This window comes from Pseudonaja textilis, chromosome 1, assembly GCF_049901715.1.
Source record: "Pseudonaja textilis isolate UNSWEBS1 chromosome 1, rPseTex1.2, whole genome shotgun sequence".
Taxonomy (NCBI): Eukaryota; Metazoa; Chordata; class Lepidosauria; order Squamata; family Elapidae; genus Pseudonaja; species Pseudonaja textilis.
In genome coordinates this window covers 332,233,705-332,261,558 of record NC_141990.1, presented here as the reverse complement: position 1 = coordinate 332,261,558, position 27,854 = coordinate 332,233,705, and the positions used below count along the sequence as shown (strand labels likewise).

Below are 27,854 nucleotides of genomic sequence, written 5' to 3'. Positions count from 1 at the left end.
TCCAGTTGCCGCTGGGGATCCGATGGGGCTGGGAAGAAAAACAGTCCTAAGGAATGAAGCTTGCTGGAGGGTGGGGTGAGGGGGGGGGCGTGTGAATCTTGGGGGGCTGGTGAGGGTGGGGGAGTGATGGAGGACCCCCCTCCTTCCTGGGTCCCACTCACGACATCTCTGGGAGTGAGGAGGCCAAGCTGGACGCCTTCCATGCAAACCAACCTTTGTGGGGCAAAACCAAGCGGTGTGGAAGCTGCTTGCACACCCGAGTAACCAGAGGCCATCTATCCGGGCTCCGTCTTTGCTGAAACAGGCCAGGAAAGGAGGAGAAGCAATTGGGGGGAGGCAGGTTGTGTGTGTGGGGGGGGGAAGCAGGTGCCCTCTGGAGTTCTACAATCCCTGTAAAACACGGGGCTCTCAGGGGTGCAGGAGAAAGGAGCCCTTGAGATTCCATGAGGACTAGAATCAGGCGGTGCTTTTTAGAAAGGCCCTCGGCACAGGGGCAGGACACTGTTTGGCCTCCAAGGGGCTCGGTTGCAGGGCCCCCCCATGACTCCAGCCACCCCCCCCACCCCTCTTGGGCTGGGGTTGCAGGGCCAAGGGGGTCCCCGATCACCGGGGCTGCTCATATCTGGTGCCCCGAGAGAGAAAAGGGGCAGGGGGCTTTCTTCCAGGCCAGGAGGGTCACCATTTGGGGTGTCCCATGGAGGGCTCCCCCCTTTGCTGCAGATTCCCCCCCTCTTCCTCCCCCCAGAAGCCCCTAATTCCTGTCTGCCAATGGCCCCCCGCTGTTCCCCATTAGGTGCCCGTTAGCCCCCCGGGGAGAGCCAACCCATCTGGCTGGCAGCCTCCATTCCCTCAATAAACTTTGGGGAGGCTTATGGGGGGGAAAGGGATTCTCCCCCCTCCTTCCTGCCCAGGCTGCCCAAACATGCAGCCACCCCTCCCCCCTTTCTCCCCCCTTCCCGAGGAATCCACACCCGTCCCAGGTGTGTGGACTGAGCTAATGGGATGCTTGGCACCTTGTTAGCGGGGCCCATTAATTCCCTGATGGCCCATCATCCCCCGCCCTTTCTGCTGGGGGGTATAAAGGGGGCCAGGGCCAGCCCAGAGGAGCTAGTCCTCTTGAGGAACCCCAGAAGCCCCAGAGGAGGAAGAGGAAGATGATGAGGACAATGAAGCTCCTGTCGCTGCTGCTGCTGCTCACCTGGGCACCTGCCTGGCCTGCCAAGCCCACCTGGGGCTCCGAAGACACCCGGAACCAGGCGCTGAAGCAGCTGCTGGAGGTCTTTGGCATCGAGGAGCCCCCCCAGGGTCCCCTCTACTTCAAGGAGCCCCCCCAGTACATGGTGGACCTCTACAACACCGTGGCCGACGCCGATGGGGTCACCAAAGACCCCCACCGCCTGGCAGGCAACACCGTGCGCAGCTTCCTGGACCGGAGTGAGTGTCCCTGGGAGGGGGGAGGGGGCTCGGCTGCTGGGAGGGGGGAGGGGGGCCTTTAATTCTCTTCTCCCCCCCCCCCCCGCTTTCCCTCCAGGAGTTGTGGGGGCTCCGACCCTGGAAGTTTTTGGGAAAAAGGGTTTTTTTTTCCCTCCCCTGATTAAGCAGAGGGTTGGACTAGAAGACCTCTAAGGTCCCTTCCAGCTCTGGTATTCTGTGATTCCCCCACAGCTGGAGGTCTTCGGAGGCTTCCCCCAGGGATGCCTAAGGCCATCTAGAAGGGCCTGAGCCTTCTTGTAACCTGCCCTCCCCCCACTTTCCCAGCTGAGCTGGTTCACTTGAAACTGGGCTGGGCTCATCCTTGGACCCCGGAGGGGAATCGGATGGGAATCGGAGTCCCTCCGGACAAACTGGCAGAGCTGGGGGTGGTGCCACCTCCTGCCTCCATGCAGAGGCCCAGGCCATGCAGGGGGCATCTTCTCTTGGGCAGAGGGATTTGGGGGGCGGGGCTACTTCACCCCCAGCGTTGGCAACGGACTCAAAATCCTGGTGCTACCTCTCTCTTTTTTCCTCTTTCTCTCTTTCTTTCTCTTTCTCTTTTTCTGTCTCTCTTCTCTGTCTCTCTTTTTCTCCTTTTCCTCTTTCTCTCTCTCCCTTTCTTTCTTTCTCTTTTTGTCTTTCTCTTTTTCTCTCTCTCTCTTTCTTTCTCTTTTTCTCCTTTTCCTCTTTCTCCCTTTCTCTTTCTCTCTTTTTCTCTCTTTCTCTTTTTCTCTCTCTCTTCTGTCTCTCTTTTTCTTAGAGATTTTCTCCTTTTCCTCTTTCTCTCTCTCCCTTTCTCTTTCTTTCTCTCTTTTTCTCTCTGTCTTTCTGTCTTTCTCTCTCTTCTCTCTGTCTCTCTTTTTCTTAGATTTTCTCCTTTTCCTCTTTCTCTCTCTCCCTTTCTCTTTTCTTTCTTTCTCTCTTTTTCTTTTTCTCTCTCTTCTCTCTGTCTCTTTTTCTTTCTTTTTCTCCTTTTCCTCTTTCTCTCTCTCCCTTTCTCTTTCTGTCTCTTTCTTTTTCTCTGTCTTTCTCTCTGTCTTTCTCTCTCTCTTCTCTTTTACTTTTTGTCTCTTTTTCTCCTTTTCCTCTTTCTCTCTCTCCCTTTCTGTCTTTCTTTCTCTCTCTCCTTCTCCCTCTCCCTTTCCCTATGTGTGTTTGTGTGTGCCGCAAATTCTCCTTCCAATGTGAGATGCGCTTTCGATTTAATCCTTTCTGCCTTAAAATAGCCCTCTGCCGCTGCCCCCACTCAATTGTGCCCCCACTCAATTTTGCTAACCGGTGTGTGTCCCTCAACCCCCAAATCTCTTATCAAAGCCCCTGAGAATAACCTTCCATTTGTCTGTTTTAGCTCTCGTTGGTTCTCCTTCCCAAGGATTCTCTTTTCTCATTTCTTCCATTGTGAAGATTTAAATCAGGGGGTCCAACCTTGGCCACTTGAAGACTGGTGGACTTCAACTCCCAGAATTCCTCAGCCAGCAAAGCTGGCTGAGGAATTCTGGGAGTTGAAGTCCACCAGTCTTCAAGTGGCCACGGTTAACGATCCCTGATTTAGATGAAGAATTTCCCCATACTGGTCTTTTTTTTTTTTCACTACTCAAGAATGGGGGGCTTTTGGGCTCTGGGGGGCTCTGTAAATCGGCTTTGGCGGGACACCCTAAAGATGAGAAAGTTTTGGGGAGGATCAGCCCCCTTTTTCAAGGACGCCGGAGGCTTTGATGCTTTAAAATGGAAGATGATTCCTTTATTTTTATTTATTTTATTTTGATTTGATTTGTCCATTGTTTACAAGATAATAAGCGTATACATAGCTATGAATACATGAAATGGGTACATAAAAATAAAAATAAAAAGAACAGGGGTGTTTTTTTCCAACCGTGGGAAGACTTCAAGGTTCCCCCAGTTGAAAAAACTTTGGATTTATGAGGAGCTGGGAGACCCTTCCCCAATCGAGGAACCCAGGATGGACGGCCGGCCCAAAGCCCGCAGGGAAGGGAAGGGGGGGTCAGTCCAGGGCACCTGCTCACCCCCTCCCCCCTCGGCACCCGGCCTCCCTGGCAAGGAGGTTGTGGAGCTGCCCGGTGCCAAACCCGCCTTCCCTTCCAGCTCACAGCGACCGGATGGAGCTGCTCTTCCTACTGTCCAGCGTGGACAAGAACGAGGTCGTCCTGTTGGCCGAACTGCACCTCTTCAAGCTGCGGGCCGAGGGGGCCGCCCTGCGGAGGCAGCACCTGTGTCAGGTAGGCTCAGAGGCCCCGGGACGCCCGGCGGAGAGGCTGCCCCCTCTGGCCAGGCCTTGGGGCAGGGTCCTCCCCCCCGCCCCCCATGCTGGAATCATAGACTGCCTCTGACAGGGGAGGCTCCGCTTAGCTCCTGTTGTCCACTGAGGGATCCCACCGTCTCCACCTCCTTCTATTCCTCCCTCCCCTCCTCCTCTCCCTTCCCCCTCCCTCCCATTGCCCCTCCTCCTTTCCCTCCCCCTCCTCTTCCTCCCTCTCCCTTCCTTCCATTCTCCTCTTCCTTCTCCTCCTCCCCTTCTTCCTATCCTCTTCCCCCTCTCCTCCCTCCTCCTTCCCTTCTGTCCTCTTTCTCCTCCCCCTTTCTTCTTCTCATCCTCCCCTCCCCTCCCCCAATTGCCCCTCCTCCCCCCTTCCCCCTCTCCTCCTTTCCCTCCCCTCCCTCCCCTCCTCCCTCTCCCTCTCCCTTCCTTCCATTCTCTTCCTTCTCCTTCTTCCTTTCTCCCCCTTCCTCCTCCCTCCCTTCTGTGCTCCTCCTCCCCCTTTCTTCTTCCCATCCTCCTCTCCCTTCCCCCTCCCTCCCATTGCCCCTCCTCCTTTCCCTCCCTCCTCCTCTCCTCCTTCTCCCTCTCCCTTCCTTTCTATTCATGTCTTCCTTTTCCTCCTTCCCTTCTTCCTATCCTCTCCCCCCTCCCTCCCTTCTGTGCTCCTCCTCCCCTTTCTTCTTCCCATTCTCCTCTCCCTTCCCCCTCCCCCAATCACCCCCTCCTCCCCCTCCCTTTCCCCTCTCCTCCTTTCCCTCCCCTCCTCCTTCTCCCTCTCCCTTCCTTCCATTCTTCCTCCTCCCCTTCTTCCTATCCTCTCCCCCTCTCTCTCCTCTCTCCCTTTTGTCCTCCTCCTCCCCCTTTCTTCTTCCCATCCTCCTCCCCCTTCCCCCTCCCTCCCATTGCCCCTCCTCCTTTCCCTCCCCTCCCCTCCTCCTTCTCCCCTCTCCCTTCCTTTCTATTCACCTCTTCCTTTTCCTCCTTCCCTTCTTCCTATCCTCTCCCCTCTCTCCTCCCCCCTCCCTCCCTTCTGTCCTCCTCCTCCCCCTTCTTTTTCCCATCCTCCTCTCCCTTCCCCCTCCCTACTTTCCCTCCCCTCCTCCTCTCTTCCTTCTCCCTCTCCCTTCCTTCCATTCTCTTCCTTCTCCCCTTCTTCCTATCCTCTTCCCCCTCTCTCTCCTCCCTCCTCCCTCCCTTCTGTCCTCCTCCTCCTTTCTTCTTCCCATCCTCCTCTCCCTTCTCCCTCCAATTGCCCCTCCCCCTTCCCTTCCCCTCCCTTCCCCTTCTCCTCTTTTCCCCCTGTATCTTCCTCGTCCTTCTCCTCCCCTTCCCCTCTTCTCCTTCTCCTCCTCTTCCTCCCCTGGTCTCTTCCTGCCTGAACTGTGGACCCACGCCACCAAGGATGCTGGGAGGTGTCATATCCCATCATAGTTTGGGAGCCGACCACGTTGCATAGATTGGGGCTCCAAGCTGAGTGGGGCCGGCCAGGGTGGGCGGGAAGGGGGCCAGGTTAGGCAGGCATGTACAGAGCGCCCCGAATCTGTAGGGGGAAGGGCTCCTGCTGGGGAGAGGAGCCCCCCCACCACCACGTAGGGCTTCAGCTAATCCTACTCCCCCCCCGTTTCTCCTTCTCCCCCCAACTAGGTCAGCATTTACCAGGTGCTGGACAAGGACCACCCAGAAGACCCCGAGGGGAAGAGGCTGCTCTCCACCCGGCTGATGGCCCTGCAGGGCTTCGGCTGGGAGATTTTTCCCATCACCCACGCGGTGAGTGCCACCCTCCGGGGGGGACGACAAGAGGGGGCTGGGGTGCCCCAGAGTTTGACCTGCATGTGTGCATGGGGTGTGTGTCTGCTGAGAACAAGGGGGTGTCCCTTTTGCCTGGGGCTTGGCTCACTTACTCGAGCCCAGCGGGGGGGCTTGGATGCCCCTGAGTTTGACGTGCATGTGTGCATGGTGTGTGTGTGTGCTGAGAACAAGGGGGGTTGTCCCTTTTGCCTGGGGCTTGGCTCGCTTACTCGAGCCCAGCGGGGGCTTGGGTGCCCTGAGTTTGACCTGCATGTGTGCATGGTGTGTGTGTGCTGAGAACAAGGGGGTGTCCCTTTTGCCTGGGGCTTGGCTCGCTTACTCAAGCCCAGCGGGGGGGCTTGGGTGCCCCTGAGTTTGACCTGCATGTGTGCATGGTGTGTGTGTGTGCTGAGAACAAGGGGGGTTGTCCCTTTTGCCTGGGGCTTGGCTCGCTTACTGAGCCCAGCGGGGGGGAGGGGCTTGGGTGCCCCAGAGTTTGACCTGCATGTGTGCATGGGGTGTGTGTGTGCTGAGAACAAGGGGGGGGGGAGAGGTGTCCCTTTTGCCTGGGGCTTGGCTCGCTGACTCGAGCCCAGTAGGATGCCAACCGATGGCCGTCTCCCCCACTCCCAGGTCCATGAATGGGTGGCCGAAGAGAGCCGCAACCAGGGCCTGCTGGTGACGGTGCAGGGCCTCGGAGGGGCCCCCCTGGACCCCGACACCGTGCAGTTCGCCTCGGGCAGGGACCACCACCCCAGCAAGAAGCCCATGCTGGTCTTGTTTACGGATGACAGGCAGCGGGAGGCGGCCTTGCCCAGCGCCTTCCCCGGTGAGTCACACCCTTGCCAGGCATTTTGGGGGGACGGGGGGGTCACACGTCGCCTCTCTTGGGACAACTCAGAGGAGGGGATAGAAGGGGAAGTTACCAAATCTGCAGATGATACTAAGATGGCAGGAATAGCCAACACCCAAGAAGGTAGGCTCAAGGTCCAGAGGGATCTTGACAGACTAGAACACTGGACCTTGCCTAACAAAATGAAATTCAATATAGAGAAAAGGAAAGTCCTCACTTAGGCAAGAAAAACCCAAAGGACCCATCTAGACTGGGTGAAACCAGGCTCAATAGCAGGAACTGGGAGGGGGATCTTGGAGTCTTAGTGGACAACCAGCTCAATAGGAGCCAGCCGTGTGCAGCAGCAGCCAAAAAAGCTAATGCAGCCCTAAGTTGCGTTAATAGTGGGATACAATCAAGATCAAGTGAGGTACTAATACCACCCTATAAAGCCTTAGTAAGGCCACACCTAGAGACCTGCATCCAGTTTTGGTCACCACACTATAAAAAAGAGGTTGAGACTCTAGAAAAAGTGCAGAGAAGAGCAATCAGGATGATTAGGGGACTGGGGGCTAAAACATACAATGAACCGTTGCAGGAACTGGGCCTGGCTGGTCTAGGGAAGAGAAGGACCAGGGGAGACAGGAGAGCATCTTCCAATATTTGAAGGGAAAGGGGGAGAAAGGAAAAAGAAAGAGAAAGGAAGGAAGGAAGGAAGGAAGGAGAGAAAGAAAAAAGAGGGAGAGAAAGAATGAGAGAAAGAGAAAAACAGAGAAAGAAAACAAAAGGGAGAGAAAGAGGGAGAAGGGAAAGGAAAGAAAGGAAAGAGAGAGGAAGAGAGGAAGGGAGCGTAAGAGGGAGTAACCGGAGGCTAAAACATGCAATGAACGGTTGCAGGAACTGGGCCTGGCTAGTCTAAGGAAGAGAAGGACCAGGGGAGACAGGAGAGCCATTTCCAATATATGAGGGCAGGGGGTTGGACTAGATGACCTACAAGGTCCCTTCCAACTCTGTTAATCTGACTTTAATCTGATTTTAATGAACAAAAGGACCAGGGGAGACAGGAGAGCAGCCTTCCAATATTTGAGGAGGGGCTGCCCCAGAGAGGAGGAAGGGGTGTCAAGCTATTTTCCAAGGCATCTGAAGGCCAGACAAGGAACAATGGATGGAAACTGAACAAGGAGAGATTTTTTCAACCTGGAAATAAGGAGAAATTTTCTGACAGTGAGAACAAATCCACCCATAGAAGAGAAGTTGCCCTTGGAAGTTGTGGGAGCTTCATCACTTGAGACTTTCAAGAAGAGATTGGACTGCCCTCTGTCAGAAATGGTGTAGGGTCTCCTGCTTGGGCAGAGGGGGGTTGGACTAGATGACCTACAAGGTCCCTTCCAACTCTTGTTAATCTCTCACTCTTGCTCCTGAAGCTGAGAGTGCCAAGCGGGAGGAGGGGGGGAACGTGAACCAACTCTCTAGACTCTTTGCCCTCCCCCCTTTCCGCAGGTCTGACTTCTCTCCCGGAGCCCCCCTCCAACCACAGCCGCGGCCCCCGCTCGGCCGAGATCTCCCTGCCCTGCCAGCGCTACCCGCTCCCGGTGGACTTCGACGAGATCGGCTGGACGGGCTGGGTCATCTCGCCGCACGGCTACAACGCCTACCACTGCAAGGGCGCCTGCCACTTCCCGCTGGGCCAGTCCATGCGGCCCACCAACCACGCCACCGTCCAGTCCATCATCCACGCCCTGAAGATCAGCCCGGAGGTCCACGTCCCCTGCTGCGTCCCGGACAAGCTCTTCTCCATCAACCTGCTCTACTTCGACGACACTGAGACGGTGGTCTTGAAACAGTACAACGGCATGGTGGCCGGCAGCTGCGGGTGCCACTGAAGGCGCCCAACTCCCCCGGGCACGGGGTGGGGGGAAAGGGGGAGGCTGGCACAGGGGTGGCCCCTCCCACCTCCAAACCTGGGGGCTTTTAAGGGAGGGGACAACAGTCAGGAATTTCGCTCCGTAAACCAAGTGTCCAACTTTGCAACTTTAAGACCGGCGGACTTCAACTCCCAGAATTCCCCAGCCAGCTCTGCTGGCTGGGGAATTCTGGGAGTTGAAGTCCTCCGGTCTTAAAGTTGCAAAGTTGCACTCCCCGTCCTGTATTATAGTTTTATCTGCAGTGTGGAGGGCACAAATGATGCTCGTTGGAAGCGTTGCAGCCCCTCTGGCGCGAGTTCAATTCCTTCCCCATAATTTGTAGAAACTTGGCTTGAGGACGGCGGGGTGGGGGGGGAGTTTTTGCTTTGATCAGGCCCCCTCACCTGATGGAGGCAGCCCGGACCCTCCTTGCCTACCCGCTGTTGGAAGAAGGAAAAAAAAAAAAACGGACCCCGAGGAGAGCAAGACAAAGCTTACCGAACCTGCGGAACTGCCTGCCACAAGAAAAGCGTCTTGCTGGCATTAATGGTGATTTAAAGTGGAGGGCTTTTTGGGGGACACCATCATTAGGTTAACTGGCCCCCGAGCCGATTTTTTTAAAAAAAAAGAAAGGAGAAATTATATTTAGGGTTTGCAAGTGGCGGGCTTTTTGGGGGACACCATCATTAGGTTAACTGTCCCCCGAGCCGATTTAAAATAAAAAAAAAAGGAGAAATTATATTTAGGGTTTGCAGAAGTGTCCCGGGAAAATGGGGTCGAGCCTCCTTCTCCCGCAGCAGTCTACCTCCGAAGAGCAAAGGGCTGAGGTCAGAGAGAGACACCTTCCACATGGGCTCCTCAAAGGCCATCAAGCCCTCCACTTTTGGGGATGCCGCCTGTGTTCCTGGGAAGGAAAGTGGCGTGTTTGAATGGAGCTCCACCTGAACTGCGCCCCGTGGAATGTATCATACTGTAAATAGCCAAACTCTTTTAATTTATATAAATAATCTATAAATTGTGTGTTTGTATGTATGTGTATATATATATATATATATGGTATTCAGCTTTGTTCGGGTATTTTCCTACGTCATTATACTTGTGCTTTTAAAGTGGTAGCAATCTCACCTGCCATCATCAGGCTTCTGTCTTGTGTTCATCTGTGAGTCAGACTTTTACAGTTGTTTCAGTTTTAAATTTGGGGCTCGCCTACTGCTGTGCCAGAATGGTCTGTTCGGGTGTGTGTGTGTGTCTATTTGTGCCCAGGTGTTTGCCTGGCTTGTGGTGTGGAGATTTTTTTGTTTGCAAACCCCTGGGCACAAACAGACCCCCCCCCCATACCTCCAGCTCAAACACACCCCAACCAGGCACCCAGATGAAACCTAGTTTCCTAATAAAGGATAGCCGTCCATTTACTTGGAGCCAAGCTGCACTAAAAGCCTCCAATACAGGAACACAATATTGCCAGCCAATCAAGACCAAAAAAAAAGCCACAAAACAGACAGAAGATATTAGAAACACCAATCAAGCAGAACACAGCAAACTCCAATAAACACAGTCCAAGACTCCCAACCAATCAGGATGAAGAAAAAACCATTCTGGCACAGCAGTAGGCGAGCACCAAATTTAAAACAGAAACGGCTGTGAAAGTCTGACTCACAGACGAACACAGTACAGAAGCCTGATGATGGCAGATGAGATTCTGCCGAAACGTTGCTACAACTTTAAAAGCACAACTATACTGACCGTGGGAAAATACCCAAACAGCGCTGAATATCATACATATAAATACCTGTGAAAACTTAACACACACACACACACACACATATATATATATTTCACAAATGTCCAGGGCACCGAGACTTGTAAATATTTTGCTTTTTATTATGATGATGATTTTGCCACGGGCCTCCTTGCCGTCTCCACATTAAACGCAAACCACTTCCAAGCTTTCGGTTGTTGCTTTTTTGATTGCCAAGTGGGGTGTCAGTTTGGAGAGAGGGGGGTGGGTGGGCTGAGGAGGGGCAGGTCCATCTGCCGAAGGGCCAGGTAAGGCTTGCAAAATTTCTTTCTCGTGTGTTTTGTGGCTGCATTTTGTCTGTATTCCGGTCTACGTTACTCCCACTGGCCCTGAAATTGGCAAGGAAACCGGTAATACTGCGGAAAAAGCCAGTGTTGTTTGCATGTGTGTGTGTGTGTTTCGTGTCTGCGTCCTTTCCTGGTCTGGCAGCCTTGCGCTGAAGGTGGCATCTGGGCGCGGAAAGGAGTATTGCTGGGCAGGGAGAGCTCACCTGTGACTCACCTGGCACCAGCAAATGGCGTTTTTCCCTGTAAACTCAAAGGTGCGATAGAGAGTGGAGGGACAGAGAATGTGGGGGCGACCCTGGAAGAAATGGGGAATTCAACAAATAGGTTTCCCCCACTCCCCAATTTCAACCTGTGCTCCGCTGCTGCCAACATCTGGAGGAGGAGGAGGTGATCCTTGGGGGGGAGGGGCTGTGGGGAGGGGGGGCTTTGCTCCCAGGATCAGCTCATTCGGCTGGGAAAGGTGGATTTTGAGGGTGGAGGGAGGGAAGGGCGGAGGGGAGGACTGCACCCCCAACCCCAATGCCCACCTCCTTCCTGGGCCAGGGGAGTCGGCGGGACAAGAGGCAACGGATGGAAACTCATTCCAACATGGGAGGTTTTTAAGGTGATGTTGGGCAGCCATTTTGTCTGAAGGGGTGTAGGGTTTCCTGCCTAGGCAGCGGGTTGGACTAGAAGGCCTCCCGGGTTCCCTTCCAACTCTCTTATTCTGCCTCTCCTCAGTTTTCTCCTTCAGCTAAAGGCTCCCTGGGACGGTCGCTGTGTCAGGTTTCCAAGTGATGAAATCCATTTAAAAAACCAAAAAGTTCACCTTTCCAAAACCGTTTCTTTGACACAGGAAAGCATCCAACGGGCACGCTGGACAAACGGATTCGGCAAATATTTTAACTGCAAGGCCGGCTGGGGGATTCTGGTGGAGGACGAAGGGTGTAGTAGCAAAGTGTAGTAGAGTAGCATAGAGTTGTAGAGTAGAATACAGTTGTAGAATAGTAAGAGCAGTCAAGTAGGATAGAGTAGCAGAGTAATAGAGTAGAATAACAGAGCGTAGAAGAGTAGAATATAGGAGAGCATAAACAGAGTTGGAAGGGACCTTGCAGGACATCTAGTCCAACCCCCTGCTCCAATTCTTCCACCTCCCCCAGGTTGAAACGTCCCGGTGCAGAGCCAGCCTTCAGGGCCACCTCTCCCCAGTCGCCATCCCCAAGGGCAATTCTTCTGCCGATATCTTCCCGCGGGCCTTAGGGCTCGGACGCTATGGGGGTCCCTGGGCAGGCAGGACCCAGCTCGGGATTATTGGCTCTGCCTGCCACAACGCCCCCCCCACACCCCCCCCCAGTGTTTTTCCAGGCCAGAAACCAGGAGACGGGAGTTCTAGTCCCACCTCAGCCGGTGGGAAAACCGGCCGGGAGACTTTGGGCCAACCCTCCTCGCAGGGTTGTTGTGGTGAGGAAAAGAGGAGGCGGGTTAGGTAGGTTCCTTGCCTGGAGTTGCTTATGAAAACAACGAAGGCGGGGTTCAAAAGAACACCTGCAGGTGAAGGCGGGGTCAGGGGAGCCAGGTAAAAGCCCGGACAGGCGCTTTTCAAGCCGCCTTTGGGCCTTGGGGCCTGGCAAGCCAATTCAAATACCTGGCTCCCAGGTGCGCCTCAGGGCAGGAGCCGAACCGCCCTGGGGGACTAAACCGATGTTGGGGTTAGAGGCGCTTGTAGCCCTCCAGTTATGACCACAATCCAGCCCAACAGTTGCTAAGTGGCACAGTTGTTGAATGAGTTTCGCCCGGTTTTGTGACCTTTCCTGCTGCCGTTCTTAAGTGAAGCGCCGTAGCTGTTTAGCGAGCCATCAGGTCCTTAAGTGAATCTGCATTCCCCCCCCCGCCCCCCCGTGGACTTGGCTTGCCAGGTCGCAAATATGTCAGAAATGGTGTAGGGTCTCTGGCTTGGATGGGGGGGTGGGTTGGGCTAGATGACCCCCAGGGTCCCTTCCAACTCTGATTCTCTGTTATCAGTTAAAGGGGATCACATGCCCCCCGCCCTTCCAAGACACAGCAACCGTCATAAGACCCAGTTGCCAAACCTCTGAATTTGGACCACGTGACCGCCGGCATGGTGGAACGGCCACTGACTGTGAAAAAGGGTCACGAGTCACGTTTTTCGGGGCCGCTCGGACCTCGAACGGTCCCTAAGCGAACGATTGTAAGGGAAGGAGGAGGGGGGGAGGGGGATGAGCATCTGGAGGGGCCGAGGATCCCAGCTGCCCCGGGTGCGAGGGAGCAGGCCGGCCTGGCACGGGGGTGTGGGGCTTATCATCGGGGGCTTCCGACGGGGCCGGGGGGTCCGTTGGGCTGAGCTCAGCAGCACCGCTTCACCCTCCTCCAGAGCCTCTCCTGGAGGTTGTACTTCCGGGGCGTCTTCAGGGCCACGCTGGCCTTGTTCTCGTGGGACTTGAGCTTGGCGTAGTAGTCGGAGAACTTGTTGTAGAGGATGGAGATGGGCATCCCGTTGAGGATGATCCCGAAACTGATGCAGCCGAAGGCCACCACCCTGCCCAGGAAGGTGTCCGGCACCGTGTCCCCGTAGCCCACCGTGGAGAGGCTCACCTGCAGCGGGGGGAGGGGGAAGGAGGAGGAGGAGGAGAAGGGGAGAGGCCCTCCTGAGCCGAAGCCAACTCACCTGAGGCTCGGGGCCTCCTCTCCATCCCAAAGGAGACCTCCGCCCCAAAGAGGCCCGGGGCTCCGGGGGCGCCTGGACCACGCGAGGGATGGAGGGAACTGGGGCTGCCCAGCCTAACGAGGAGAACGACTAGGGGAGGGAGGACAATCTTCCGGGGGACTTGAGGGGAGGGGCAGGGCAAGGAACCCCGGGTGGAAAGGCGCCAAAAAGCAGCCTGGGACTTTCACCCACCGCCCGCCAGAAGCTGCGACGGCTGCGTCGCTGGAGGCTGTTCAGAGGAGGCCGGGCGGCCGTTGCTCTGGAGTACGACGGTGTCTCCTGCACAAGTGGAGGGGGCTGGACTAGAAGGCCTCCGAGGCCCCTTCCAGCCCTGCTGCTGTGATGACCGGGAGCCCCTCGGGTAGGTGGGTGGGGTCGTGCGCGCAGGAAAGGCTGACTTACGGCCGCCCACCACCAGGCGTCGGGGATGCTGGTGAAGTTGGTGCCGGGGACGTCGTGCTCGACGGAGTGCATGAGGGCGGAGAAGGTGAAGATGCCCATGGCGATGAAGAGGAGGAGGCAGCAGACCGGCTGGCAGCACTGCCGCAGGGTGAAGCCGAAGCACCTCAGGCCCGTGGAGTGGCGGGCCAGCTTCAGGATGCGGAAGATGCGCATCAGCTTGATCAGCTTCAGGATCTTGCCCAGCTTGCCCACGTTGCGCATCTGGTGCAGCTCCTCGGCGTCCTTGGCGTCCTCCTCGCCCAGCGACTCGACGGCCACCTGGATGTAGAAGGGCAGGATGGAGACCAGGTCGATGGCGCTGAAGGCCGCCCGGAGGAACTGCTGCAGGCTGGAGGTGGAGGCCAGGCGCAGGAGGTACTCCAGGGTGAAGAAGGCGGCGCAGGCCGTCTCCAGGCCCTCCAGGCAGCGCTTGCTGCTCGTGCCCTGCATCTCCTTCACCGTGCTGAGGGACATGCCCACCACCGAGAGCAGGACGCACAGGCTGGACAAGATGGCCGTGATCTTAGCCAGGGTGGAGGAGTACGGGTTCTCGATCAGGTTCCAGATGGCCTTCCGGAACCTTCCCAGGCACTTCCCCTCAAACTGCTCCCCCTTCTCCCCCGTCTCCATCTCGGCCTCCAGCTCCCGCTGGATCTTCAGGTGCTCCACCATCTCGTCGTGCCGCTCCTCAAAGAGGCTCCGGCAGCACCGCTGGGCGTACTTCAGGTGGATCCCCCAGTAGTCCATCTCCTCCAGGAAGCTGGACGAGCAGAACTCCGTCAGGAGCCACAAGACGCCGCTGCGGTAGAAGTGGAAGACGTAGTGGAAGACGAGAGGGTCCCGGTCGAAGAAGTACTCCTTCCTCGGCACCGAGTAGTCGTCGCACAGGGCCAGACGCTTCACGGGGTCCGTGCAGGTGGCCAGACGCCCGATCCTGGTGAGCGGGTACCTGGCCGCCGCTGGGAGGGCGATGTGGAAGTGCTGGCCCCCGACGTTCAGGGACAAGAAACGCGGATCGCCCAGGTGGGGAAGGTCATCGCCGTCCTGGGCCCGGTCGGCCAAATTGTCCAGGGAGCTCCACCGCTTGACCAGCTTCTCCTGAGAGAAGGGGATGAAGAGGTCCACGTCCTTGGGGCTCCGGCAGCACTTCTGACAGACCCCGAACTTCATGTTGGCCGAGAGGCTGGCCCGCCTTTGCGCCGTCGGCCTCATGGTGCTGGCCGAGGGCTCCTCGCGCGGCCACCATCCGTGGCTGACGCCTCGAGGGGAGAACTGGGGTTCTGCTGACTGCCGTGGAGCCTCCGGGGGGCTCTTAGCAGCTCCGCTGGAGCTCAGGGACCGCCAGCCCGGCGGAGCCCCACAAAGCCACCGAGTCCCAGCGATGGAACTGGGTGGAGGTGGAAGCAGCTGCTCCTGAGCTCCTTACAAGGATTAATCCGATTGGGCTCTTAAGATGTCAACCCAAGGAGCTAATCTGGGCGGATGGGATGGGCCTCTCTGATCTCCAATGGGTGTTTTTGACCCAGGGCTCCTGGGTGTGTCCACCAGGGGGAACCACGCTGGCTCGGGTATTCTGGGAAGTCCACAGGTTGTAATGTTGACGTGGTTGCCCGTCTCTGCTTTAGATCTCCAATCTTGGCCACTTTAAGCCTCTCAACGCTCAGAATTCCCCAGCGGGTTGAAGTCCTCCAGGCTTCAAGTGGCCCAGGTTGGAGACCCCTGCTTGAGATGCTCAACGGTGCTGGCACTTTATAAAATTTATAAAAGCACTTTATAAAAGGTGCTGGCATTTTATAAAATCGTTTATCTTCTTGCTCTCTTAGAGAGCAAGAAGATAAACCATTTTATAAAATTTGGGACCTTTTCTATCAATGGCTAGATGATGAAATATGACAATAGAATACTTAGAATTTTAGATAATAAGGAATATTCTTCTTTTTTCTTTTTCTTTTGTTATTAGATACTATGTCTATAAAGTGGTGTGTTTTTTTTAGGATAGAATTGGCATGATTATATGATTGGTTATAGAATAAATTACTTAAATTTTAGCTATCTCATAAAGTACGAATGAATAAAAGTATAGTCAAATGAATTTTTTTTAAACAATGATATGAGGATATAGAAGTTAGGATTGAAAATAAGGGCTATTATGTAACGTAACCGTAATCGAGACTACGAAATGGATGCACAAAACTGATGAACCAACCGACACACCGTTTGTATACAGGTACGGAAGAGAGCTGGTGCTTTTATGTTTGGTCTGTTTTTGTCTGTTTGTTTAAAAAACCAATAAAACTGTTTTCCAAAAAAAAAAAAAAAGAAGGTGGTGGCACTTTTACCCGGGCTCACAAAATGGGTGGTGGTGGTGGCGGCTGGACCGCGGCGAGTCCTTCCAAGGTGGGTGGGGGGCTAGCAGGATTTCCCCGGCTGCAGACCCCGGGGCTCTCGAAGAAGAAGAAGAAGTCCCAGAGGACCGCGGCGTTCCTGGCCGGGGCCCTCTTGAGGCTGGTGTCAGGGTGAGCCCTTGGACCAGGGGAGGGGAAGGCGGCCCCAAAAGGCAGGCCGGCTGGGATGGAAAGATGGAGAGAGGAGGGGTCTGGGGAAGGGGTGGGGAGGGGACGCTGTAAGGGGCGGGGGTGGGGAGACTCCAGGAGGACAAAAGCAGCCAGGCGCCCAGGAAGGTTGGGAAATGGTTTTAACGCTCACACTCGAGACAAGAGGGTTGACCCCAGGGCTGGACAAGCAGGGCCCCCAAGCTGGGCAAGACATGGGGGAATGTGTGCATGTGTGTGTGTGTGTGTGTGTGTGGGGGGCTTTTCTGCCCCAAAACAGCTCACCTTCTCAACCACCACGCAATTTAAGGACGCGGCCATCTCCACCACCAGGCCGAGGGCAGCACAACAGGAAAAGCCCTGGGAGAAGAATCCGTGTCAGCCCTTCCCAAATCTCCAGAAGTGGAGAATAACAGAATTCACGGGGCCGGGAGGGACCCTGGAGGTCCTCTAGCCCAACCCCCTGCTCAAGCAGGAACCCGCCCCCCTCCCGCAGCATTTCAGACAGACGGCAGTCCGGCCACTTCTTGAAGACCTCCACAGAGGGAGCCCCCACGGCCCCTGGAGGCAGGGGATTCACCAACAGGAGAAAACAGTCACCCCCCAGCCCCCCAGCCCAGGAGCAGCACCCCGAGAAAGGGAGCTGGGATCCGTGTGCCCAGCTGAGGGCCTCCTCCGAGCGAAGCATTCGGCCTGGAGCTGCTGTGGAAGGACAGGCCCAAGCAGGCGGCGAGAGACACCCAGATGTATTTGAAGGATCAAATCCATTTTAATTTGCCCCCATAGGAGGTGGATTCCGTCGACGGCCTGCGGGCCGTGTGGCTTCTGTGTCTCGGCTCCGGCAAGGAGTCCCCAGCAGGGCTGGCAGCCTTTCAGGCCCAAGGATTTCCTTCCTGGGACAGAGCAAGGAGCGACTTCCTGCAAGAAAGGAAGGCGAGAAGAGACCGGGAGGCCATTTGTCAGAGGAGATTCGTGACCTGGAACGGAGCTTTGGTAACCAGGTCAGCCCAGGAGAGCTGAACTGGGTCTGAAACCTTAAGGCAGAGCCTGGGCCTGGTTTAGCTCTGCTCTCGGCTCGGCTCGAAGGTGAAAGAGACACTAACCTGCTTGGCTTGCGAGAAACTGGTATCTGCTGTGAGCTGCTGCTGGTGGTGTTTTGGCTAAGAATCTACAAATGATCTTGTAAACTTTACTCATATTGTTCTGTTTATCAAGAAGGGAACGGATCCTGCCGAATCGGTCACCTGGGCGTTTCCTGGACTTGAATTTCTGCTTCAAACTCTAACAGAAGCTTCGAGGCAGCTCCGTTCAGTGCCTGAGAATTGGGGAAGGGGGGCGGATTTGACGCTGGGGTAGAAAGCCAGACACAACAACGTTCCTTCTCCTACGCAGGCTTTCGCTTTTCTGGCTGAAGAGAATGTCAGAAAAAGAACGCAGACGGCAGAGTGGGGGAGGCCGGGCTCTGCACCCCAAAAGGGGCCTTTGGAAATGGCAGCTGGACTGCCTTGGGGTTTTTTTTTGCCTTGAAAAGTTTTCCCTTCGCATCCAAGAAATCCCCAAGGTGGCTTTGGGACTTTTGGCTTCTCATCCAAGAAGCTTCTTCAGTTCCGAACGAAGGGTGAAGGACGGAAGGTTTTATGGTTTTCCTCACCACCCAGTCAGAGCAGAAGAAACCACTTGGATGAGGAGGGCGAGTTCACGAGAGCTAAATAGCTTGAAATAGGTCTCTCTTTATTTCTTTGTCGGTAAAATAGAAATTCAGCGCAAAATATAGTTTGTGGCGGAAGCCTGTGAAGGCTCCCGGATTGGGGCTGAAAGGCAAAACTGGAAGCAAGAGGCTCCACCCCATAGGCCAGGTTGCCCCGATAAGACTGGGTTCACTGGGAAAACACGTCTTCTTGGACGAGAAGCGAAACATCGACAAGGAAAAAAAGCAGGAAGTCCAACGGCCTGTCGAGAAAGCACTTTGGGGGACAACCGGGACTTGGAGCAGGGCTCTCCAAACTTGGCCACTTGAAGGCCGGCGGACTTCAACTCCCAGAATTCCCCAGCCAGCAGAGTTTCTGGAATTCTTGGAGCTGAAGTCCGCCGGCCTTCAAGTGGCCAAGTTTGGAGACCCCCGGACTTAAGAGGATGGGGAATTCTTCAGAATGGAAGAAGCTGCTTGGATGATTTGAGGATCTGCATGGACGCCCCAGGAGGAGACGACCGAGAGGGAAGCCGTGTCCCACCCCACCCGCCCCGCCCCCCTACAAAAAAGGGAAGAGTGGACCTCAGCCAACTGCCTGGGCCTTGCTTCCTTGGGGTGCCACTCCCGAAACCGCCGGGCCGAGGGGGTCCAGGGCAGAACCGGGACACTGCCATGTTCTCCCAACACCCACCTCAAGAAAAGACTGGTTGTTTTTTTTAACATCGCGCTCTCCGCTGGTGGCACCCAAGGGCGAGAGCATTGGCACTAAGACCAACTCCTTGTCTGTCCAATCACACTTGGACAATAAAAGAATTCTGATTCTGATGCTAATCACACAAGAGGCGAGCTGAACATACGGGACGTAACGGCGTAGTAAAGGAGAACGTAAAGGGGTCCAGCCCCAAGCCAGGCAAAGTCCTTGGGGACGGGAAGCGGCAGGTGCAGAAGGCGGAGAGGGAATCGGGTGGGGGTCCCGGCGTTGAAGCTTCCCAGGGACAGAAAGTCCGGCTAAGGCCATCCAATCAGATCTGGGGGTGGGGGTGGGGCTTACCTGGCTGGCCGGCTGATCTCAAAGGTGCTCGGCTAGGACTAGCTGCTTGAAAGCTGCTTTGGGGGGCATCTGGCCAAGGAGGCCCTTGCCGCTCCTGGAGACCCACAGGGCGATCCCTGCTGCGGCCACAACGGTGATCAGGAGTGCTGGAAGAGAGGCAGAGGGAAGAGAGAGGGGAGAGGGGAGCGTCAGAACGTGGCCTCGTTCCTGGAATGGCCACGGGAGGGAGAGGCCCACCAACCCCTGGTCATTTCCCATTGAACAATCCATCTTCCATTTAAACCAGGGGCCCCCAGACTTGGCAACTGTAAGACTGGTGGACTTCAACTCCCAGAATTCTCCAGCTAGCTATGAAGTCCACCAGCCTTAAAGTTGCCACGTTTGGGGGCCTCTGGTTTAAACAGTGTGTCATCTGGGTACAAATATCTTATGCAACAACAATTACAGTTTCTACATATTCATTACTTCAGCTTTAATACTCTATTTTTACTTAATACGGATATATACATAATATATCTATTTCTTCTGACAATCCCCATCTTAACTGTTCTATCCACATGCTCACTATTTCTCGCTAGCCTTCTTTATTTTCTGACTTCCATATTTATTCTCCAGCCATCGATAAAATAGCTCCCGCATCATATAGTATTAAGGAGGTGAATAAGGATATCGTATCCTTATTAACTTAGGTCCTGTTTCTAATGGCTTTTCTGGAATAAAAACAAAATCGTCTGCAAATGCCTGTAGCTTATATTTTTCCCTCTTTTTTTATTTCCATACCTTTTATCTCCTTTAGTCTGATATTTCTATTTAGTACTTCTAACGTCAGCACAAACAGTAAAGGCGACAAGGGGCATCCTGGCCTTGTTCCCTTCTTGATATTTTCAGTCATATCTCCATTTACCATCCCCTTCGTGGTTTGTTGATAATACATGGCCTTAATCATCTTAATGAACGATCGTTTTCACGGAGACTCCCAAAAGCAGGAATTTCCACAGTATTTCCACGTAACCGAACCCAAAATGGCGTTTGCCGCCCCGTGTGTTTCGTGCCAGGTTGATGGAAATCGATTGGGGAATCCTTGACCAAACATTTGTTTAGCGACTACTCGAAGTTACAACAGCACCGAAAAGGTGGATTTCTGACGGTGGCGCTGTCCTGAGGTCACGTGACCGCTTTTTGCGACCTCCAGACAAGTGGAATCAATGGGGGAAGCCAGATTCATCGAACCATCGGACTAACTGAACAATTCATTTAACAACTGTGGCGAGGTCGTAAAATGGAGCAAAACCCACCTCCTAATTGTCTTGCTTAGCCGTGGCGGTTTTGGACTTCCCTGTGGTCATAAGTCAAGGACTATCTGTACCCCCGGATCAGCCTCCGCTCCTGCCCAGAGGCCGCTGAGCAAGGGATAACCCCCCCACCCTCCCCGAAGCCAAGGATGGCTGGCCTGCTCCTTTCGTGAGGCCGTTTCGGCATTGCAAACCAGAACCTTTTGCCAATTCTGTGGGGGTGGGACGTGGAGATCGCCTGGCCGGTCTGACTCACCGACAATGGCCATGATGGTCAAGAGGTCCAGTGAAGGGGTTTCTGGGGGAACAGGGCTGCCTGTCGAAGAAAAAACAGACATTAATGTAATACACGTGTGTGTGTGTGTGTGTGGGGGGGATAAATAAAAACGGAATTTTATTCCATGTTAGGATGGGATTAAGGATGAATTGTGGGAAAAAAATAAAGAGACTAGCACAGAGATGCATTTAAGTATGTTGAGTTCATGACTTGTGCTAATCTCTTTCTTGCTCTTTCTGTCAATCATCTATCTATCTCTATCTTTCTCTCTCTCTCTCTATCATCTATCTACATCTAACCTACCCATCCATCATTATCTATCTCTATCCATCCATCCATCATCTACCGATCATCTATTCATTTCTTTTATTATCCATCCATCCATCCATCATTATCCACCCATCCATCCAATTGCCTGCCTGCCTGCCTATCATCTACCTATCTATCTATCTATCTATCTATCTATCTATCTATCTATCTATCTATCTATCTATCTATCCATCCATCCATCTATCTATATCTATCTATATCTATCTATCTATCTATCTATCTATCTATCTATCATCTATCTCTGTCATCTACCTACCTACCTACCTACATCTATCTATCTATCTATCTATCTATCTATCTATCTATCTCTCTCTCTCTCTCTCTCTCTCTCTCTCTCTATCTATCTATCTATCATCTATCTATCTATCTATCTATCTATCTATCTATCTATCTATCTATCTATCTATCTATCTATCTACCTACCTACATCTCTCTCTCTCTATTATCTATCTATCTATCTATCTATCTATCTATCTACCTACCTACCCACCTACCTACCTATCACTTTCCATCCATCCATCCATCCATCTCTATGAAACTCTTATTCTTACAGCCTTTCCCTGGGCAGAACAGGGAAGCGTTGGGTACCTCAAATGGGCTAACGTACAGAAGAAACAATTCGCTCCTTGAAAGAAACAGACACGAGGAGCTTAGCAAAGCAATCTGGAGAGAGACGGGGCCGTGGAGAGGGGCTGACACACCGAGAAACCGAGAGGCCATCCAAGTCAGAAGGCCTTTTGAGGAGGACAAGGGGCCCAGGAGGAAAACATAACACAGGAAACAAAACAAACAGAAGCACCAGGATGCAAAAACAGAAAAAAAGACCAGCCGGCTTCATCGAGGTATCTCACAAAAACAGACATCCTGGGAGGAACTCACGATTGCTGCAAGCAGTTATTTATGGCTTGGGAAAATTTGGGGGAGTCAGGTCAGACCAAACCGGAATGATTGTGCAACTCGGGGAGGCGATAAATAGTCAGACCCTCCAAGGACCAAGCGCCTTCCCTCTGGATTCTTCCTCTCAGGCCGGCAGGCTGGCCATCAGCCGCCTCCCTGAACGGCCCTGGTGCGTCCCACCGGTGGGTTACGGGGACCGCGGTTACCCAGATCTGGGGATGCAACCTTTAGATCAGGGGGGTGTCCAACCTGGGCCCCTTTAAGACCTGTGGACTTCAACTCGCAGAAGGGGCCCAGGTGGGACAGCCCTGCCTTGGACATTGGTCCTGTCAGCACATTTAGGGCCAAGAGACCCACGTCGGAGGGGAGGCAGCCGGACTATTTCAAGCATCTCCGTGTAAGGCAGAGAGCTGGGTTTAAGTCTGGAGGGGCAAAAACCTCCAAAGGGATTTAACAGCATTTAATCGAATTTCCCCAACGTTTACGAAAAGGCAGAACTTCCTCGATCTGCAGCTTGTTTTCATTTTTAAATAAAATTTTAAAAAAAGTCAGAACACGTGCTACTGGACTTCTCCCGATTTCATTTATTTATTTCTTAAATTCATCTTGTAAGGAAAGGTTTTTTAAAAAAAAAAAAAAAATCTCAGGATATCCTGATATGTATTCTGATAGGGTTTGGCTAAAAGCAGGATTCGGGCAGGGTCTTTTAAAAGCAGGGTGGGTTTAAAGACGCGCCTAAGCAAAGATGTGAGGAACAGGAGAGACCGAAAACGCGCCTGTCCTTTTTGCACGTAGGTGGGACAAGCGGCATTCGGCACACCAAAGGGGGTAGGGAATGAGGCCAAGAAAGGAAAGGGGAACGCTGTCAAGTCCAATTTACACCAACCCCCGTAAATGACAGATGTGGATTAAGAGTTAAAGGCATTAAGATTAGAGAGATACTGAATTAAGCTTCCCAATTACTTAGAGGCAGCAGAAGGCAGCAGAAGTCACCCCGAGGAAAGAGGGGGGAAGGGGAAGAGCCAGGGTCAGAATGTAAGGGGAGTGGGCCGCAGTCGTTGGCAAACTCCCTGCTGTGGATCCCTTGGGTGGACTCTGGCCCAGGCAGAACCCGGTGTAGAAGCCGGAAATTCAGGACTCCCACCCCAAGAGCCAAAGACAGCAAGCTTTAGGTCTGGGCGGTGAAATTTAATTTTTCTCTCTCCCGGCATTCTCCAAATCAGCCCAATGCAAAAGATAAGAACAGATTTACAGAAGGGAAGAACTGATCCCGAATCAGCACCGGAGATGAGAAGAATGAACAGAACGCAGATGCCCAAATGCTCCCATTTACTTTATTTCAGCACTAGAACTGGGCGCAGGGTGGGCACACACCCATTTTTCGTGCTGCTGTTAAAAAAATAATAAAAAAAGAGGGACGTGGTAACCTCTGCAGGCTCCCTCAGAATACCTTGAAATCTCAAGTAATTCTAAATCAAATTCTAAGGTAATTTGGCAGAACCTGGCTGGCAGCCTCCTCCAGGAGATGCCATTGTGCCCTTCCAGGTGCCAAGGACACGGCTCTGCCCAAAGGGGGGAAACCACCGCGGAGGGTGGGATTCTCACGGGAGCTTCTAAACTTCCTTCATCTCTCCCCAAATGAAGCACAGGGTGAAGATATATGCAGGAACAACAGGGGAAGCAACAGAGTCCCATCCTGCTAATTTCTTTCTGGTTAAAAATAATGCAGAATGTAGAGGGAAAAAAAAAAGAGAGCAAAAAGCATTGGCAGGAGTTGCCCCCAAGCGTCTCTCGTTCCCAGCCAGCTACACAAGGCATATTTCTAATCTACAGACTACTTTAACCCGGTTGATTGGGAGTTATAAAGAGCATATAATCACAAGCGGCGTACAGCGAAATACAAAATATAACCGAACAGCGAGCGAGGTGCAGCTTCAGCAAGCGGACACCACGAGGGCAAAGGTAGCTCGTTCCGGATTGCCTACAAAACGAAGTTGCAATTCAACAAAAGACCGGCCAGCAGAAACGCCGTTTGGCACCCCAAAATCGGACCACAGCTCAGCCCACCTTGGGGGGTTATTTGTGGGGTCCTTGGAGTCTCTGGCCAATCCGTGCCGCAGCTCTCTTCGTCGGCTCCGTCTTCACAGTCCGGGTGGCCGTCGCACTTGAAGGACAGGGGGAAGCACTCGGCCCCCGGGTGGCATCGGAACTCGGTGCTCTCGCAGTCGTCCTCCTCCTCCTCGCGCAGGCCCGCCGGGGACGCACAAAGGGACTTGGCCTCGTCTGAACCATCTGGACAATCCAGGTGCTGGTCGCAAAACCGTTCAAATGGGAGGCAGGGCCCACCGCTGTTACCGCACCGACAGGTGTGGTTCCTGCAGAGGCTTCCCGGCTGCTGGCACCTGTTCGTGTCATCTTGGCAGCTGGGCTGCCTCTCGTAGCCTAGGCACTGCGGCACCTGGCCTCCCCCTTGGCACTGGAAGCTCTCGAGAGGGCAGGAGGAAGAGGAGAGGCCTGCAGGCAGAAAGGAAGAGAGAAAACAGCGAGTGGAGGAGGCTGATCAGATGTTGGAAGAGAGGCAAAGGTGTCGAAAAAGGATGAAAGTGCAAGAATCAAAAGGAATGGAGTAAATTCAGTTATATTCTCTGCCTTTCCCCCCGCCCCCTCATTGCAAGTCTTTCGGCCCAGTGACTCACTCTTTACATAAGAGAGTTGGAAGGGAACTCAGAGGTCTCCTAGTCCAGCCCCCCGCTTAAACAGGAGAACGGTGAATCCTGTACAATGGCCCTTCAAGAAACACACCGTAGCCCCTCCAGAAAAGCGCTTCTTGCAACTCTGACCTTGAATCTTTACCAGGGAAGTAATCATTAACTAACCACTATTTATTTTGTTGGCAGGGTGAAATAAAACAATGTTTTGTGGACCAACCCAAATCACAGCTAGAGAGTGTGACTCTAACAAGAGGTCGTAGGGCTGTATTTATTCAGATATATACTTCTACGGCTGCCTTCCTCCCATGGTGATCCTGGGCAGCTCACAAGCACAAGTCTTCCTACGAGGCCAATCTGGGTTTTTCCTAAAAGAAACTCCTGGGCTGGAAAACCTGGATCCTGTGAAGCCTCAGTGGCACACCTGGAGATCCCGTTGCTGAGAGCAAACTTGATGGCAATCTGTCAATCAATGCAAAACCTGAACTCCTCTGAGAAGCCCCCCAGGCTGGGAAGGGTGGAAGGGACCAGCATCAATGGGGAAGGGGTGAGGGGGGCCCCCCTCCTTGGAGATGGTGTTAGAGACCATCTTTTTGGGGAGGGGCACACAATCAATGCTTGCAAAGCTTTTGCTGCTGTATTTTAATCTCTAATTAGGTTCGGGTGCTAATTATTTTGCAGTGGCTTAATTGCTCCCCACTTATTCTTTGGGGAGGGAATCGAAGCAAAGGAGGGGAGGGGGGGTTAAAAGAGCTGGGGCAGCCCCAACCCCCTTTGGTTGATGGGGGGGGGGCTATAAGCCAAGGCCCAAAGGGGACCCCTCCAATCTAGGGATCCAGAGCCCATCCTCATCTGCAGAAGGAAATGCAGAAGTATTACATTTCACAGAATAACAGAGCTGGGAGGGACCTTTGAAGGTCATCTAGTCCAACCTGCTGCTAGGAGGACAGAGTTGGAAGGGACTTCAGAGATTATCTCCACCTCATTCAAGCCGGAGGCCCTTATGGGAATGAGAAAATGAGAGGCAGAAAGAACCTTGGAGGTCTTCTAGCCCAACCCGCTGCTGACGCAGGAGACCCTTACAGAAGCACAGGACGGGGTTGAAAGGGACCTCGGAGGTCATTTAGTGCAACCCGCTGCTCAAGCAGGGGACTAGAGCCGAGACCATTCCAGGCCAATGTCTGAAATGCAAAGGATCTAAGGCGGGGGGAGGAGGGGGCAGTGGGAATCCTGGGCCTCCATTGGGAAGGCTGGACTGAGACGGCCCTGGCTGAGGCTTCTGGGTCTGGGAGTCCAACCCTTCCCGAGGCACTGAAAGAGATCAATGAAAAGAGCGCGGGGAGCCAGACTAAGGACTCCTGCATGAGGAGAGGAGCCACAAGGAGCGAGGCAAATACTGCACAAATGCACCTGCTAAGAGAAGCTGGGGCGGGGGTGGGCTAAATCTACATCCCCCGCCCTCTTAGCGTTTCATTTAAGCCTTTCAGGTCGCTGCAAAAACTTTTGACTCTGGGATTTTTTTGGGGGGGTGTCTTTAACTAGAGGAAGGCTCGTCTTTCCCCCCTTGGGCAGGTAGGCCCGTTCCCCTTGGCAACCAGGCAACGGCCTCACCTCTGACCTTGGAAAAGGGCGGGCGGGGGGACGCACGAGAGGGGGCATCGGCGCACGTGCGGCCCGGGGGCGTGGAAAACGAGCCCAGAGGAGGTGGGGCGGCAGAACAGCCAATGGCCGCCTGCTGGGCGGGGCCGGGGATGGGGGCTCGACCAATCGGCGCCCGCGGGACGTGTTTGAGGGCATGAATGAGCCCGTTGTGTGGGAAAAAAATCCTCTCCTCCTCCTCCTCCTCCCACTCTCCCTCCTCCCACTCTCCCTCCGCTCACCGGCCTCCCAATTCAGCAGCAAGAAGAGAAGAAACCGCGTCATGATTCCGCGGCCGCCGCCTGACCGACTGAACGCCCGGCCAGCGTGCAACCCGCCGAAGAAGGAGCGCGCCTGCGCAATAGCGAAGAAGGCGCGGGCGGGGGGGAGGAGCCGCGCCTCCGAGTCGCGCGTGCGGAGGGGAGGAAGCGTGCAGCCGGTTAGAAAGCGCATGCGCAGTCTCTCCCCGCGGGAAAGGATCCGCGGCGTGAGCTTCGGGTCCTTTGCACGGCGGAGTCCCGGTGGGGGCGGCTGCCGGTTGCAAATCGAGGCTGCTGAGTCTGGGGAGGCAATTCCAGCTGCTTCCCCCGCCCCTGGGCTCAGCCGATTCCCCCCACTCGCTGGGATTTGGCGTGGGGGGAAACAGCAAAGAAGAGCCCCCTGCTTCAGGAGCAGTCTACCGACGAAAGTCTTCGGCTTGTGCTCGGCAGCCCGCTTTCCGGGACAAGCTTCGGCCAGGGTCCCTCCCAGATGGCAGCGGCTGTCTTAGCAAGCGGGGGGGGGGGAGGGGGGTTGTGTGTCTCCTCCTGGGTTATTTGGGGGCAGCCTTAGGGGCTCAAAGCAGCCGCTCCGCTGGAGGGAGGAGGTTCGACCTGATCCGTTTGGGGTGTCAGAAATCGGGCCGCTTGCTTTGGTCAACCCCAGCCCTGCATATTGGGAAAGTGTGTGTGGGGGGACACACGATCTGTCAATCATCTCTATTATCTGGTATGATTGTCTAATTCTATCCTCCATCTATATCTTTATATCGTTTATTATGCCATCTATATCTGTCTTTATGTTTATCACGTCACCTGTTTATATCATCTGCTTATCATGCCATCTATGCTTATCTATACGTTTATCTCATCTGTTTATATATCCCTTTACCTGTTTATCATCATACCTGTTTATATATCTGTTTATCATATCATCTATATCTATCTCTATATCTATCTATGCATCCATCCATCCAACTAATCTAATCTCCACACCCTGATACTTTTTATCTTGAAAATTGTACAGGTAGTACAACCTGTCATCTATGTTTATCGCTCATCTGTTTATATCATCTATATATCTATCATCTATCTTTACCTGTTTACCATCTGTCGTATCTGTTTATATCTATCTTTATATCTGTTTATCATCTTTGTCATCTATCTATATCCATCCATCCATTTGCCATACCTTTATACTTCATATCTTGGAAAGTTGTGCAGGTAGTTCTGTCACTTCGTTTAGTGACAAAGCTAAAACGGCACCGGAGAAAGGGACTCGGGGCTGTTTTCCAGACAACCATTGCAGCCTCTCCCATGGCCACACGATCAACATCCGGCTGCTCATATTTCTTGCAGTGTCCCTCGGGTCGTAAGATCCAAGTCAATAGGGTAGGGGGAGCCAGATTCACTTAAAGACCGTGGGACTAAACTTAACCACTGCAGCAATTCACTTAACTGTGGTGAAGATGGTTGTAAAATGGGGCATAGCTCCCTTACCTTACTTAGCAACTTAGATTCTGGGCTCAATTGTGGTCCTGTTTCCATTCTGTTTTTAATTTATGTCTGTATTTATATGAAGGGTGAGGCTGTCTCCCAGCTGCAGTCAGGCGAGATGGGGCGGGGTAGAAATTTAATAAATGAATCCACTCTTAAC

The 27,854-nt window shown here is 53.7% G+C and overlaps 3 protein-coding genes across 4 annotated transcripts; 1 reads left to right on the top strand and 2 right to left on the bottom strand.

Annotated features, from left to right (window-relative positions):
• The first annotated feature begins 1,078 nt into the window (after positions 1–1,078).
• LOC113452827 (bone morphogenetic protein 2-like) lies at positions 1,079–8,262 on the top strand. Its single transcript, XM_087923345.1, has 5 exons — positions 1,079–1,434; positions 3,577–3,710; positions 5,396–5,518; positions 6,173–6,368; positions 7,872–8,262. The coding sequence occupies exons 1-5, from the start codon at positions 1,155–1,157 to the stop codon at positions 8,252–8,254; spliced, it is 1,116 nt and encodes a 371-aa protein (XP_087779471.1). The 5' UTR covers positions 1,079–1,154; the 3' UTR covers positions 8,255–8,262.
• A 2,084-nt stretch (positions 8,263–10,346) lies between these two features.
• On the bottom strand, positions 10,347–15,005 carry LOC113452819 (potassium voltage-gated channel subfamily V member 2-like). Its single transcript, XM_026724295.2, has 2 exons — positions 13,467–15,005; positions 10,347–12,952 (listed from the first exon to the last, which is right to left on the bottom strand). The coding sequence occupies exons 1-2, from the start codon at positions 14,715–14,717 to the stop codon at positions 12,704–12,706; spliced, it is 1,500 nt and encodes a 499-aa protein (XP_026580080.1). The 5' UTR covers positions 14,718–15,005; the 3' UTR covers positions 10,347–12,703.
• On the bottom strand, positions 10,347–26,395 carry CD320 (CD320 molecule). 2 transcript variants are annotated; one of them, XM_087922902.1, is made up of 5 exons: positions 26,183–26,395; positions 23,662–24,108; positions 20,347–20,406; positions 18,799–18,944; positions 10,347–10,402 (listed from the first exon to the last, which is right to left on the bottom strand). In XM_087922902.1, exons 1-4 carry the CDS (start codon positions 26,391–26,393, stop codon positions 18,817–18,819), a joined length of 846 nt encoding a protein of 281 aa, XP_087779028.1. In that variant the 5' UTR covers positions 26,394–26,395; the 3' UTR covers positions 10,347–10,402; positions 18,799–18,816. The 2 variants fall into 2 exon arrangements, with proteins under 2 accessions (XP_087779028.1, XP_087779029.1); XM_087922903.1 differs by lacking the exon at positions 10,347–10,402 and adding an exon at positions 16,788–16,975 and having other exon boundaries at positions 26,183–26,313.
• Positions 26,396–27,854: the final 1,459 nt, after the last annotated feature.

Bases quoted from the DNA above. Each gene is read 5' to 3' on its own strand.
- LOC113452827 (XM_087923345.1), top strand. From the start codon at position 1,155: ATGATGAGGACAATGAAGCTCCTGTCGCTGCTGCTGCTGCTCACCTGG. The intron at 5,519-6,172 runs GTGAGTGCCACC...CCCCACTCCCAG, and splicing joins TTTTTCCCATCACCCACGCG to GTCCATGAATGGGTGGCCGA. The intron at 6,369-7,871 runs GTGAGTCACACC...CCCTTTCCGCAG, and splicing joins CTTGCCCAGCGCCTTCCCCG to GTCTGACTTCTCTCCCGGAG.
- LOC113452819 (XM_026724295.2), bottom strand. From the start codon at position 14,717: ATGAGGCCGACGGCGCAAAGGCGGGCCAGCCTCTCGGCCAACATGAAG. The intron at 12,953-13,466 runs GTAAGTCAGCCT...CCCCCGCTGCAG, and splicing joins ACGCCTGGTGGTGGGCGGCC to GTGAGCCTCTCCACGGTGGG.
- CD320 (XM_087922902.1), bottom strand. From the start codon at position 26,393: ATGCGCTTTCTAACCGGCTGCACGCTTCCTCCCCTCCGCACGCGCGAC. The intron at 24,109-26,182 runs GTGAGCGGAGGG...TTCTGCCTGCAG, and splicing joins GCTGCTGAATTGGGAGGCCG to GCCTCTCCTCTTCCTCCTGC. The intron at 18,945-20,346 runs GTGAGTCAGACC...CCTCTCTTCCAG, and splicing joins GACCATCATGGCCATTGTCG to CACTCCTGATCACCGTTGTG.